This window comes from Mustelus asterias, chromosome 3, assembly GCF_964213995.1.
Source record: "Mustelus asterias chromosome 3, sMusAst1.hap1.1, whole genome shotgun sequence".
NCBI classification, from domain to species: Eukaryota; Metazoa; Chordata; class Chondrichthyes; order Carcharhiniformes; family Triakidae; genus Mustelus; species Mustelus asterias.
In genome coordinates this window covers 54907119-54920942 of record NC_135803.1, presented here as the reverse complement: position 1 = coordinate 54920942, position 13824 = coordinate 54907119, and the positions used below count along the sequence as shown (strand labels likewise).

Below are 13824 nucleotides of genomic sequence, written 5' to 3'. Positions count from 1 at the left end.
AGCTATTTCACCCTCGATCCCGTGAGATTTAATCTTATGCAACAACCTACCATGCGGTACCTTGTCAAAGGCCTTGCTAAAGTCCATGTAGACAACATCAACTGCTTATTTTAGTTAAATAATTTGTCAACAACTTAGTTATGATTTTGTGATACTGTACATTAGAATTTCCCATGAACATTGTAATCTGTGCATTAGAAATTGGTGCGCAGTGAAATTCCACACCCCAAATGACTGCTTTACAAATGCAAGGCTTTACAAGATGGTTATGTTTTAAAATTTCTCTCTTAATTTGAGGCAAAATAGGATGTCCTGAAGAGGGGATGGTGATCATGCTAAACGCTGCCCAGAGATAGGTCTATGTGATCCATAACTGAACCCGATAGAAAATCAAATGACAGGTTTCACACTTTGACATGGAAGAGGGGCAGCTTGTTTTCTAGACACAGTGACACACTCAAAGGAATCACTGTTATAAGCTATGAAAAGCAAAGATAAAGACTGTTTTTTGTGTTAGCCACCAAGAAGGATATTGGTAAGTACAGGGGGAAGACAGTGGCATCATGATAATATCACTAGACTAGTCATCCATAGGCCCAGGAAAATACTTTGGGACATGCAGTAAAATTCCACCAGAATTGCTGGTCAAATTTAAATTCAATGAATAAAATCTGGAATTGAAAGCTAGTCTTAGGAATGGTGACCATGAAATTATCACTGATTGCCCATATCCTTTGAAAGATTTAAAATAACCTGGACACCTGCTTGAAGAGACAGGACTTATGGAGATTTAAGGAGTGTGGAGTCACTAAAGTGGGTGTTTTTGTCACAAATTGGTTCAGGGACACTTAAAAAACTGAGTGGAATGATTTTCAAAGAATACTGGAAGATTTGCCCTGGCGTAGCAGCGAGAGAGAATCTGCTGAAAAACTGGGACGTGTTTGTAACTCTTTTGGTCAAGGCGACATACCTACTGGGAGTGTGTCATAAAGCAAAAATGGATTTTGGTTGTGTTAGTTTAATGGGGAAGAACTTTTTCATTAGTTTGGTGTATTAGTTGCTCATTAAGTAATGTTTAGCCTATGTTGATCCAGTTTGTTTGTTAGAGGAAAAGTCTTAAAATGTGAAATCTTATACCACATTCTTTCCAGTGGCCACTGAGAAATTCATCCCTTTTTTTGTTATTGGTCTCTATAGGGATCGTAACAACTGGCAGCTGATAATTCACTGCAGCTAAAGAAAATGCACACATCAGGTAGCTATGAATACTTAGTTTGCTTCGGTTCATTGTGGTTGTATTTTGTTGTCTGTAATTACCAAATCATAAAATTAAGTGGCAAACACAAATTTGTATTTTCAACACAAAATACTTACACTCGGGTGAGCCAATGAGTCATCATCTTGATATTTAATAGCACAAGGGACATAATCAATTTCTTGTTTGATTTCAATGTTCAAATCAGTTGTTCTGTTGCTCAGCACAGTGGATTCAGACTTGGTTTCAGTAGGTTCTTGTGCCTAAGCAATAGAAAAATCAGATTAAACATTTTGAATCAGTTCCCATCCATTCAAAAATACCAATCACTTTTGGTGTGGAAAGGCTGTTTCTGCATAGCGTATTAAAATATGTAATCTTTTGTCACATAATACCCCATAATTTGTGTAGTTTATCATTTTGCCAGAACATTCAGGAAATGAATGTGACAAATTAAATTCTAGCATACCAATTTACCTTTGCTAGACATTGGAAGCATTGTACTTAATAGGATACAAGCAGTAGATTTTAAAAGAATCATCAGCAAAAAGTAAAATATTCCAAATTATGCAGAAAAAATATAGCATTAATAATTATCTGAGTTAGTATATTTTAATTGCACTTTATAATAAGAATGAGCCCATTTTGACAAACATCTTACAATCCTGCATCCCAAAAGTCTAAATCTAAAATTTCCCAGAACTGCTGTCCTCTTTCAAATCATAGAACTATTGTAAAGGTGTTCGTAAAGCAGAAGTGGAAATGAATAGGGTTGGGAAGCATTTTCTGATCAGGGCCAGTGTGATCTCCTGGACTCGTTTCGATTGCCACAGGGGGTCGGAGAGGAATTTCCCAGATTTTTTTTCCCCATATTGGCCCTGGGGTTTTCACTCTGGGTTTTCGCCTCTCCCTGGAGATCACATGGTCTGGAATGGGGGGGTGGGGGTGAGAAAATAGCATCGTAGCTGTGAGGGACAGCTCGGTGGATAGGATATTAGGATATAGATAGGCTGGAAAATTGGGCGGGGATCCTGGATTCAGGATTCAATCCTGGACTGGGGAGCGGCGCGGGCTTGGAGGGCCGAAGGGCCTGTTCCTGTGCTATATTGTTCTTTGTTCTTTAATGTTCACAGTCCTCAGCCACCGTCACTATATCCAAGGACTATATGATGATAATGGCTCTTTTGTCATCCAGGGAGCTCTGACTTTGTCCTACCTTTCTCCTCTTCTGTATGTACGTCAACTATACCTTAACTATCTGTTTTGTTAGTTTTGCTGCCTGTCTCTTCCATTTTCATGCTCAGTGTCCTGAGATGCATTTGATCCATTCTGGTGGCTTAAGTACAATTAACCCCAATATTTCCTCTTCATCAAGCTTTAGCCCATCCAGTATCTTAACTACCGCCTTTGTCACTATGAATTTGGCAGCATCTTCTTCCTTGGTAAAGCCAGCTGCAAAGTACTTATTTAATACCTCAGCCAAGTCCCTTTCCTTCAAGCATAAATTCCCTTTAAGGTCCCAAATTGGCCCTACTCCTTTTATTCCTTTTATGCTACTTATATACTTACAGAAGACTTTTGGATTCCCTTTCAAGTTAGCTTCCCATCTGCTATCTCACACACTCTTTGCTTCTCTTTCTTTTATCCACCTTCCCTCTGAACTTTCAATATTCAGCCTGGCTTTGACTTATGTTATCAACCCTTTACCATCCTCATCTTACTCTTTACCTCTTTCATATCTGGAGATCTCTGGTTTTCTTTGTCCTACCTTTTCCCCTTCTGTAAATGTACCTCAACTATACTCAAACTATATGTTCTTTAAAGAGAGACCATTATTCTGCTACAGTTTTGCCTGCAAATCTTTATCTGGAATAGATCTGTTCACATCCCATAGAAATTGATCCTCCCAAAGGTATTAATTTTATTATGGATTGCTGCTCCTTGTCCTATTTCCACATCTAACCTAAATTTTATGATACCACAATCATTTTTTCTTTAAGTGTTCCCATACTGACACTTGATCCACTTGTCACACCACATTCTCCAAAACCAGATCCAAACATGCTTCCTCCCTTGTTGGACTGAAACATACTGATGCAGAAAATTCTCTTGGACACACATCAGAAACACTTCCCTCTCTGTTCTTCATGCCATTTCTATCTCAAAGTTCCCCATTAGAACTTATCCACAGTTATTGCAACTCTCCGTAATTTCCTTGCAAATTTGTTCATATATATCCTTCCCACTACTTGGAGGCCATAAAATACACCCAGTAGTGATATGGTATCACAATTGTTTCTTAGGTACTTTCAAATAGATTCTGCCCTTGTTTCTAAGGATGCTCGCTCTCTGCAGCATTGTTATCTTCTGTTTAATCAATATTGATATCCAATCTCCTTAATTTTCTTCCATGTCATTCCTAAACATTTAGTACCCAAATTTAATCGAGGTCTCTAATATAGGTCACCACACCATTTCCTACATGGCTATCTGCAACTTAACAATCTTATCTTTACCAGCAGGGTAGATAAAGGAGAACCAGTGGCAATAGTATCGTTGAATTTTCAAAAGGTATTTGATAAAATGCCACATGAAAGGTTTATACACAAGATTAGGTTCATGGGATTTGGGTAATATGTTAGCATGGATACATGACTCTTAAAAGACAGAAAACAGTGAATAGGATGGGTCATTTTCAGATTGGCAAGTTGTAACTAGAGGTGAGGCCACAGCCATTTACATTCCATGTTAATGATTTAAATGAAGGGTCAGAGAATATTGTAGCTAAGATTGCTCACGATACAAAAGTCAGGTAGGAAAGTAAATTTTAAAGAGGATACAAAGAGGCTACAAAGGGATATAGATAAGTTCAGTGAATGGAAAATAAAGTAGTAGATGAAGTATAATGTGGGAAAATGTGATATTCTTCACATTAGAGGGAAGATCAGAAAAGCTGATGTTAAAAATGATGAGAAAGTATTGAATGTTGTCACCGAGTCCCCTTGTACAGGAATCACAGAAAGTTAATGTGTGGGTACAGCAAACAAATGAAAGGCAAACGGTATGCTGGCTTTATTGCAAAGGCATTTGAGTACAAGAGTAAATAAGTCTTATTGCAATTGAACATGGCTTCACAGAAACTACACCAAGAGTATTGTGCACAGTTTTGGTTTCTGTATCCAAGAACGAACATACTTGCCTTAGGGGGGTCAAATAACATTCACTAGATTAATTCTTGGGATGAGAGGATTGTCCCAGAAGGAGAGACTAAGTATAATGAACCCATACTGTATGGACTTTATAAGAATGAGAGGTGATCTTCTTGAAACATAGAAGGTTCTGAGATAGCATGGTTAGATGCTGAGAAGCTATTTCACTGGATAGAGCATCTCGAACTAGGGGGCATCGTCTCAGGATAAGAGGTTAGTCATTTTGCACTGCAAGAGAAGAAATTTCTACAATTTGATTTGATTTATTGTCACATGTATTAACATACAGTGAAAAGTATTGTTTCTTGCGCGCTATACAGACAAAACATACCGTTCATTGAGAAGGAAACAAGAGAGTGCAGAATGTAGTGTTACAGTCATAGCTAGGGTGTAGAGAAAGATCAACTTAATGCAAGGCAAGTCCATTCAAAAGTCTGAGAGCAGCAAGGAAGAAGCTGTTCTTGAGTCGGTTGGTACGTGATCTCAGACTTTTGTATCTTTTTCCCGACGGAAGAAAGTGGAAGAGAAAATGACCGGGGTGCGTGGGTTCCTTAATTATGCTGGCTGCTTTCCCAAGGCAGCGGGAAGTGTAGACAGAGTCAATGGATGGGAAGCTGGTTTGCGGCTACATTCACAACTTTTTGTAGTTCCTTGCGGTCTTGGGCAGAGCAGGAGTCATGCCAAGCTGTGATACAACCAGAAAGAATGCTTTCTATGGTGCATCTGTAAACGTTGGTGAGAGTCGTAGCTGACATGCCAAATTTCCTTAGTCTTCTGAGAAAGTAGAGGCGTTGGTGAGCTTTCTTAACTATAGTGTCGGCATGGGGGGACTAGGACAGATTGTTAGTGATCTGGACACCTAAAAACGTGAAGCTCTCAGAGGGCAATGGATGCTCAGTCATTGTCGCCGGAATTCTACCGCCTCGCACATCACGGAATCGGAACCGGCAAGGGGTGGACAACAGAAATGTCCGTTGACCTCGGGTGGGAATTACCAGTCTTGCTCGAGCGAGGCCATAAAATCCCACCCTGTGTATGTTCAAGGTTATGATCAATTTGTTTTTCGACTTGAAGGGAATAAAGGGAATTGTGGATAAAGGCGAAGCAAGTTGAGGTTCAGAATCAGCCATAATCTTATTAAATGGAGGAGCAAGGTCAAGAGGCCATATGGCCGACTCCTGCTCCTATTTCTTAGCTCCTTATCTGGCTGTATTGTAGCTGACCTAAGCATGCTCGATGCTGGCCACTAGGTGTCTCAAATGGAAAGTGTCCCATTCTATAACACTCAGCAAAGTCAGTGATGTTAAACTAAAAATAAAAATAAGAATATTTTTCTCCTGATTTTCTCTATCTGATTGGTTTGTCACCACATTATGATTTTTTAATTTTTCATTACCCATTTTGCAACTGTACTTCAGCAACAGATTTTAAAAAAACAGGGACTCCAACTGCAAACACAGCTTTCAAATGTTTGATCCAAATACTTAGGAAGAACTTACAAACATAGAAGATAATACCTGCCTTTTTTACATCTCGACCTGATCTGAAAGTTTGTTGGACGAAGAAATCACTTTCAATGGCTTCAATACTTTTTACTCGCTTCACTTGTTCTTCAATGGTATACTCTGGGGGAAAAAAGTGCAAGTTTTACTATTTTTCATTTAAAGGAATATTAATGCAATTTGCAGACATGATCCAAGGCCATTCAATTCCAAACTGTTTTATAAAGTCATCACATTGGCTGCTGTGACTGAATGGTATTGTGTTGTGAATTTAGGTTGACAATATTAGACAGTTTAGTGTAGTTCCAGGAAGGAACGAAGAACAATCAATGGTAAAGATAATCAAGGGGGTTAATTTCATGGAGTTGTAAAGGGATCTGGACTCAAATGATTGGCAGGTAAAATGGTAAGTGAGGCTTGGGAAGCCTTCCAAGAGGAGATAGTACAGGTACAAATTAGGCATGTTCTTCTGATGAAAGGAAGGGCATTTAAAGTGGGAGTTCCCTGGATAGCTAAAGTAATCAAGACTAAAGTCAAACAGAGAATGGTGCTTTGAATAAATAAAGTGGAATGCAAAAAAGTACAGAGGAGGACTGAAAACATAAATAAGAGGGACAAGGAGAATGCATGACAAAAGATTAGTGGGTAACAAATGGGAACACTAACTTGTTTTTAAAAATAATATAACGAGTTATGGTAGTCAAAGAAATGGTGGGCCGATTAAAGACGAAAAAGAAACACTTAGTGTTGTGGTTGTACCATAGCCATGTTCTGTGCATCACAAATCTTCACAAAGTAACATAATGCTGTCAATGTCACAATAATCACATAAATATATTAACTATGTGCTCAAGGTAGTTAATCAATGAATGCCCTTCACCTGTGTAACCTTAACCTTGATAATACAATTAACACTTGTCATAGAATCATAGAATACCTGCGGTGCAGAAGAAGGCATTCGGCCCATCGAGCCTGCATCAACAACAATTCCACCCAGGATCTATCCTGTAACCTCACACATTTGCCCTACTAATCCCCCTGACACTAAGGTGCAATTTAGCATGGCCAATCATCCTAACCCGCATATTTTTGGACTGTGGAAGTAAACCAGAGCACCCGGAGGAAACCACGTAGACACGGGGAGAATGAGCAAACTCCACACAGATAGTCACCCAAGCCGGGAATCGAACCTGGGTCCCTGGCGCTGTGAGGTAGCAGTGCTAACCACTGTGCCACCGTGCTGCCACTTGTGTCTGGTTTGAATTTCCAGTCTTATGCCTGGGGGGCTCAGGTTCAAATTGCATGTTAATCATTCCGACATTATTCTTTCGCGACATGATTTTTTGATTTTTTCTTTAAAATAAGACACAAATGGCAATCTAATTTCATCACTATTATGCCATTGCATATGAGTTTATCAACCTAGTAAAAGCATAATCAGTCTGTCGAAAATGGAAAGATTTCGAAAGAATTAATTATAAAATATCTTGCTGTAAATCTATTTTCATTTTTTAAGCTGAACAGCAATGGAATGTAATAAGTAAAGCTTACAACTGAAAACTCCTAATTCACTTTTTAAAAACATTTACCATCTAGTCATCACAGATTGAACAATATGGAAAATAAGCATGACATTCATATTCATCAGTATGGTTTTATTTGGCAATTACATTATGGTCGATAAAATCCCTTCCTTGATATTGTTGGTCAGATATCAGAAGACAATCTATTTGATAGAAAAATCAAATGTAATGGATTTTGAAATCCCCAAAAAGCCTCATATGTCTCGGATCAATATTCCCACATTCAGTAAAATCCTGGTCTGGGGTGAAAGATCATTCTTGATTTTTACCATTAATTGACGTTCAATTTTAAATTTTGATTGTGCGCTTATAAAGAATTAACAGATTTCTCCTTAGGTATTTAGAATTTCTTGTGTCATTTCAGCAGTCGAATTTAATCACATGAATAACATGTCTAATGAAATTTATCTTTGGCAACGCAGGTCTCTACCTAATAATTTAGCAACTTAATTTTTATTTTTATACTATATACTTTATCTATTAAATAAACATGACTTGAAAGGCAAACTTAAAATATTTGTTATTTTGTTGTAGAAACAGGTACATTTATAATGAAAGAACAAGCATTTTGTTCTTTGCCTTCCACCTGGGTACTGCAGGTATCTGGAGCTACTTGTGGGATGGCATCATTTCCAATGGCCTCTGGTGAATTGACTGAGAATTACAGTGGAGCTGTCATACATTTTGCGGTTTGTTTCAAGAGTGGAAAACTAATTAAATCCATAGAATCCATTGAATTCCTACAGTGCAGAAGGAGGCCTTTTGGCCCATCAAGTCTGCACTGACTCTCCGAAAGTGAGGCCCTGCCCCCACCCTATCCCCGCAACCCTGAACACTTACCATGGCTAATCTACATCTTTGGACACTAAAGGATAATTTAGCATAGTCAATCCATCTAACCTGCACATCTTTGGACTGTGGGAGGAAACCAGAGCATGTGGAGAAAACCCACACAGACACGGGGAGAACAAGCAAACTCCACACAGATAGTCACCCAAACTTGCTACACAGTAGTGTCTCAATTGTTTCAAAAAGCACTGAAAAACTCTATGTCTTTTTCAATACTTGAGGTCCAATTCCTGTTTTCAGTTTGGTTTGTAGAACAATAGGAAAAGAAAATTACCGGTCGAAGGCTATAATTTCACACCATGTTGTAGTCTAATGTTACCAAAGGAAGTTTAATAAACTATTGAAATTCACACATTCCTTCAGGTGATTTTTCTTTAGGCGAATGGATTTTTTACATGAAAAATTCAGGTAGCTTTCACTCTTCAATCAACATTACTAATTTTTCTTGACCATTAAACTTGAAGATCAACATCAAAGCCAGTTTTCTATTGATCACACACGTCATTAGACTCCAAGGAAGAACTTTCCTCCCATCAGACCCGGGGTTCCATGTGTCTTCTTCCCCCTCTTTGTGCAGTTCCAGTAATGCCCACTAATGTGCTCTTGGCACTGCCAGGACTGATGGAGCTGCCGGACACTCAAGATTGGTTAATGGCTCCCGAGGACAGAACCTCCTCCTCAGTTAGGGGCCAAAGTCCCACTCAGCCCTTGTTTAGCCCACTATTGGAGCATTACGGCTGCGGGGTGGACTGGTGTGAAACAGGTCGGCTACATGCCAACTTTACTTCATGGGGGTGGCGGAAGGGGATGAGCCATCCATGCCCCCGTAATAATCAGCCCGATATTCTGTCATTGTTTATTGAAGTTCATAGTAAACTGTACTGATATTTAAGTTTTGAGTGACTGGATTAAATGTTCCTGCATTTAAACTCATAACCAAATTAAGTAAATTACGTGGTGTACAAGACAATATGCAGCCTCACCAATGTGAAAGTAAAATAACTTAGTAGGGATTGTCCCTTGAAATCTTTTGAGACATTTTAGTTTCTCTCCACCAAAGAGTCTATGCAGGTAACGCACTTGTGACACTGGACATGAAATCTGTTTCTCAAAGCAGCATATGACTTAACAACTCTTTACAACAATTTGAGGTCCCTATCTACTTAAAGATGACCATCATCCCGGTACCAAAGAAAAGGCAAGCAGCGTGCCCTAATGATATTGTATGGTGGCTCTGACATCCATCATTATGAAGTGCTTCAAAAGGTTAGTCATGGCACAAATCAATTCCAGCCTCCCGGATTGCCTGGATCCACTACAGTTTGCCTACTGTCGCAACAGGTCCACAGCAGATGCCATCTCCCTGGTCCTGCACTCAACCCTGGAACATCTATATAGCAAAGACACCTATGTCAAACTCCTATTTATTGACAATAGCTCAGCCTACATCATTATTCCTATAAAACGCATCTCCAAAACTCTGGCCTGGGATTCGGCTCCTCCCTCTGTGACGAGATCTTAAACTTCCTAATTCACAGACCACAATCAGTAAGGATAGGCAACAACACCCCCTCCATGATCATCCTCAACACCGGTGCCCCACATGGCTGTGTTCTCAGCCCCCTACTTTACTCTTTATACACCTAAGATTGTGTGGCCAAATTCCCCTCCAACTCAATTTTCAAGTTTGCTGATAACACCACCATAGTGGGTTGGATCTCAAACAATGACGAGACGGAGAACGGAGATAGAGAATCTGGTGAACTGGTGCAACCACAATAATCTCTCCCATAATGTCAACAAAACGAAGGAGATTGTCATCAACCTCAGGAAGCGTAGTGGAGAATTTGCCCCTGTCTACATCAATGGGGACGAAGTAGAAATGGTCGAAAACTTGAGGTTTTTACATGTCCAGATCACCAACAACCTGTCCTGGTCTCCTCATGCCAACACTATAGTTAAGAAAGCCCTCAACGCCCCTACTTTCTCAGAAGACTGAGGAAATTTGACATGTCCGCTATGACTCTCACCAACTTCTACAGATGCGCTATAGAAAGCATTTTGTCTGGTTGTATCACAGCTTGGTACGGCTCCTGCTCTGCCCAAGGCCACAAGAAACTATGAAGGGTCGTGAATGAAGCCCAGTCCATTACGCAAACCAGCCTCCCACCCATTGACGCTGTCTACATTCCCACTGCCTCGGAAAAGCATAATCAAGGTCCCCATGCACTCCAGACAAACTCTCTTCCAACTTCTTCCGTTAGGGAAAAGATACAAAAGTCTGCAGTCACGTACCAACCGACTCAAGAACAGCTTCTTCCCTGCTGCCATCAGACTTTTGAATGGACCTACCTCGCACTAAGTTGATCTTTCTCTACACTCCAGCTATGACTGTAACACTACATTCCGCACTCTCTTCTTTCCTCCTTTATGAACAGCATGCCTTGTCTGCAGAGCGCGCAAGAAACAATACTTTTCACTGTATACTAATACATGCAACAATAATAAATCAAATCAAATCACATGGTAAGGGTGAGATTGAAAATGACAAACTGCTCATAATGGTCTCAATAAATCTTAGGGATGATCCCTGAAAGTTTAATCTTGTACTGAACAGCCCGCTGCTAGTCAGAACTTTCCTGTTTTGAGAGCAATAGTCTGCAGGAGGATCAGGTTACTTTGCAAAACATTTACAATAAGGTATGAGCAGTTTTATTTCCCCTCATGGCTTTCGCTAAGAAATCAGGGTAAACCATTGGAAAAGGATACTGGAGCTTTTCCTAAAATAGAGATTGCCCTTCCAACTATAGGCCCTTCTCCGAAACAGGAATTAATTTGTCTTAAAAACGTGTAAATCAGTTGCTTCTGAGGGAACCCACTTACTGTTAAGTTCTGAAATTAAGTCAGCCATGCTTGCCAGGTGTTATCCCTTCCATGTAAGTTTGCATTTTCTGCAAAAGGCAGAGTCCAGGGAAATCTGTTCATTCCTGTTTGTTGGTGTAACAAAACACTCTAGTGGTGTCAAACAACAAGAAAATTTAGTGCTTCTGAATTGGAGTCTGGAAGTATTGCATTACAAATGTGTTGCCTAGTCAGATCTTTGAGGAATCGTCTGCAGATGCTATTTCTTAGTGCGAGGCATTTTTATTTTATTTATATTACATTAACACTGCAATGACGTTACTGTGAAGGATCCTATGGGCAACACGGTGGCACAGTGGTTAGCACTGCTGCCTCACAGCGCCAGGGACCTGGGTTCAATTCCCGGCTTGGGTCACTATCTGTGTGGAGTTTGCACATTCTCCCTGTGACTGTGTATGTTTCCTCCGGGTGCTCCGGTTTCCTCCCACAGTCCAAAGATGTGCAGTTTAGATGAATTGGCCATGCTACATTCGACCTCAGTATACCTGAACAGGCACCGGGGATTTTCACAGTAACTTCATTGAATGTGTGAATGCAAGCCTACTTGTGACTAATAAATAAACTTTAAAATCCCCTAGTTGCCACACTCTAGTGCCTGTTCGGGTATGCTGAGTGAGAACTTAGCAGGACCAATGCAGTGAATTAATAAAAATGAGAACATCTTTAAAATGGCTTTTATATTTAAGCAGATCAGTATGAACTGTAATGTAGACATCTGATCTTCTCGTAATTGCTGTAATTACAGAACAGTTTGAAGACCTGGGAGTATTGGAGGCAAGAACTGTAGGTAAGTGCCCTCTGGAATCTCTGCACCTTTCTTTGGTGGAATGCACAGAGTGTTAAGGGTAGACACAAGTGACAAAAGAGCAGAGGAAGAGGAGGAATAAGCAGTTGAAGGGAAAAGATGTGGAAATAATGATAAGGCCAGGAAGAGAGGGGATAGTGAGCAAGTGAAGCTCTAAGAATGAGTAATGGGGAGTGCTGCTGAACATCACTCATTTTCTCAGCAACCTTTGACCCAAATGTGACCTGCAGCCATTTGTATTTTTCATCACCCACCCACTCAGCCCCCACCCCCTCACCACACCCTGACCTCACCCTCCAACTTCACCTGACAACGTTACGTGAAAAGGAAATACATAAGTACAGACAATCATATGTGGGGGAGTGGGGTATGGGTAAGGGGGAAGATAAGAGAGCAAAAGGATACAGGGAGAGAGTAACAAGAGAAGAGAATGAGAGAGACAGGAGTAGAAAAGGTGACAGAGAAAGAAATATAAACAGAAAGGCAGCAAAACAAGTATAAGAGTGACCATATTCTCTGACCAGGAAGACTCACTAATATTTTGATTGCATATTTTTGGATAGATTGTACTTCCTGAAATTACCACTAGATGGCCCATAAAGCAAGAGATTAACTGCATCCGACAAAGGTCATTTGCAACTAAAACCAGCAGATGTCAGTAGATAATAAGCTGTAATCTAGTTCGATAATACATGCTGAACAAAGTCAGCTTTAAACACTATCTTGTGACAAACCATGATTAAAATGACCCCATGAATTAAAAATGCAGGACAAAACTTTTGCAGTGCTATTGGGCACATCTGCATTGCCCACGCATTAACTGATATTTTGGTCCCTTTTTTTACACATTAAAAACACCACTGTCATTTTGTGTTCATTATTTTCCTCTTTATTTGCACATGTGCATTTCTAGTGAACACAAAGCATTGAACTTTGTGAAATTTATCTGAGATAAATTCATGCTTACAATGGGTGTTGAGTTAACTGCTGGAATATCACACATTAGGAGTAATTTTAAACCTTCGCATCCAGCAGAAATTGGGCAGACAGGTGCTTCTCAGCAGTTAGGAAAGATGCCCAATGGAAACCAGTGAGCGTTGATCCAGGATTACGGCTGTTTAAGTCAAGAGGGGGGGATTTGTGGTTTCCTGACAAATGAATTTAGTGGGAAGAATCTGGCCCAGAAGGAGCTCAAATAGCCAATTTTTAAATTTTTAAAAGTTCCTTTCTTAAAGTTATAAAACCAATGCGCAGAGTGGACCGGGCAAACCCTTAATCCACCTCCTTGCTGCAAAAAACAATTCAAATTGAACCTAATTCATGGTCCCCACAAGCGAGACATATAAGATCTAAGCTGACAAGAAAAGGCATTGTACCTGAACTTGGGCTTGATCTGATGCTTGATTTTAGCCAAAAGGCCAAGTTTTTAAAAAAATTATCCCATTCTTAACGTTACAAAGCTAATGCTCAGAGGCAAACCCAAATCTATTCCTTGCTTGCTCCAAAAACCAAATTCAAGATCCAATTGAATCCAATTTAAGGCTCCCACAAAAGAGATGGACAAAATCCAAGCTGACAAGATAAGGCATTGCATCCCATCTTGGGCTTGATGTGGTGCTTGATCTTAGCCAAAAGACCAAGAAGCTAGTCCTTGTGGGGCCTGATACCACTGCTCATCATGGAGTCATCCAGAAACCCC

The 13824-nt window shown here is 40.0% G+C and overlaps 1 protein-coding gene across 3 annotated transcripts in view; it reads right to left on the bottom strand.

Annotated features, from left to right (window-relative positions):
- The window catches only part of rsrc1 (arginine/serine-rich coiled-coil 1), a 385706-nt gene that overhangs the window by 8853 nt on the left and 363029 nt on the right, over nt 1-13824 (bottom strand). For all 3 annotated transcript variants that reach the window (XM_078209009.1, XM_078209010.1, XM_078209011.1), the window contains exons 9-10: nt 5986-6089; nt 1375-1518 (exon numbers count right to left, since the gene is read on the bottom strand). In XM_078209009.1, the coding sequence (XP_078065135.1) occupies nt 1375-1518; nt 5986-6089 (248 nt within the window). The remainder of the gene's footprint in view (nt 1-1374; nt 1519-5985; nt 6090-13824) is intronic.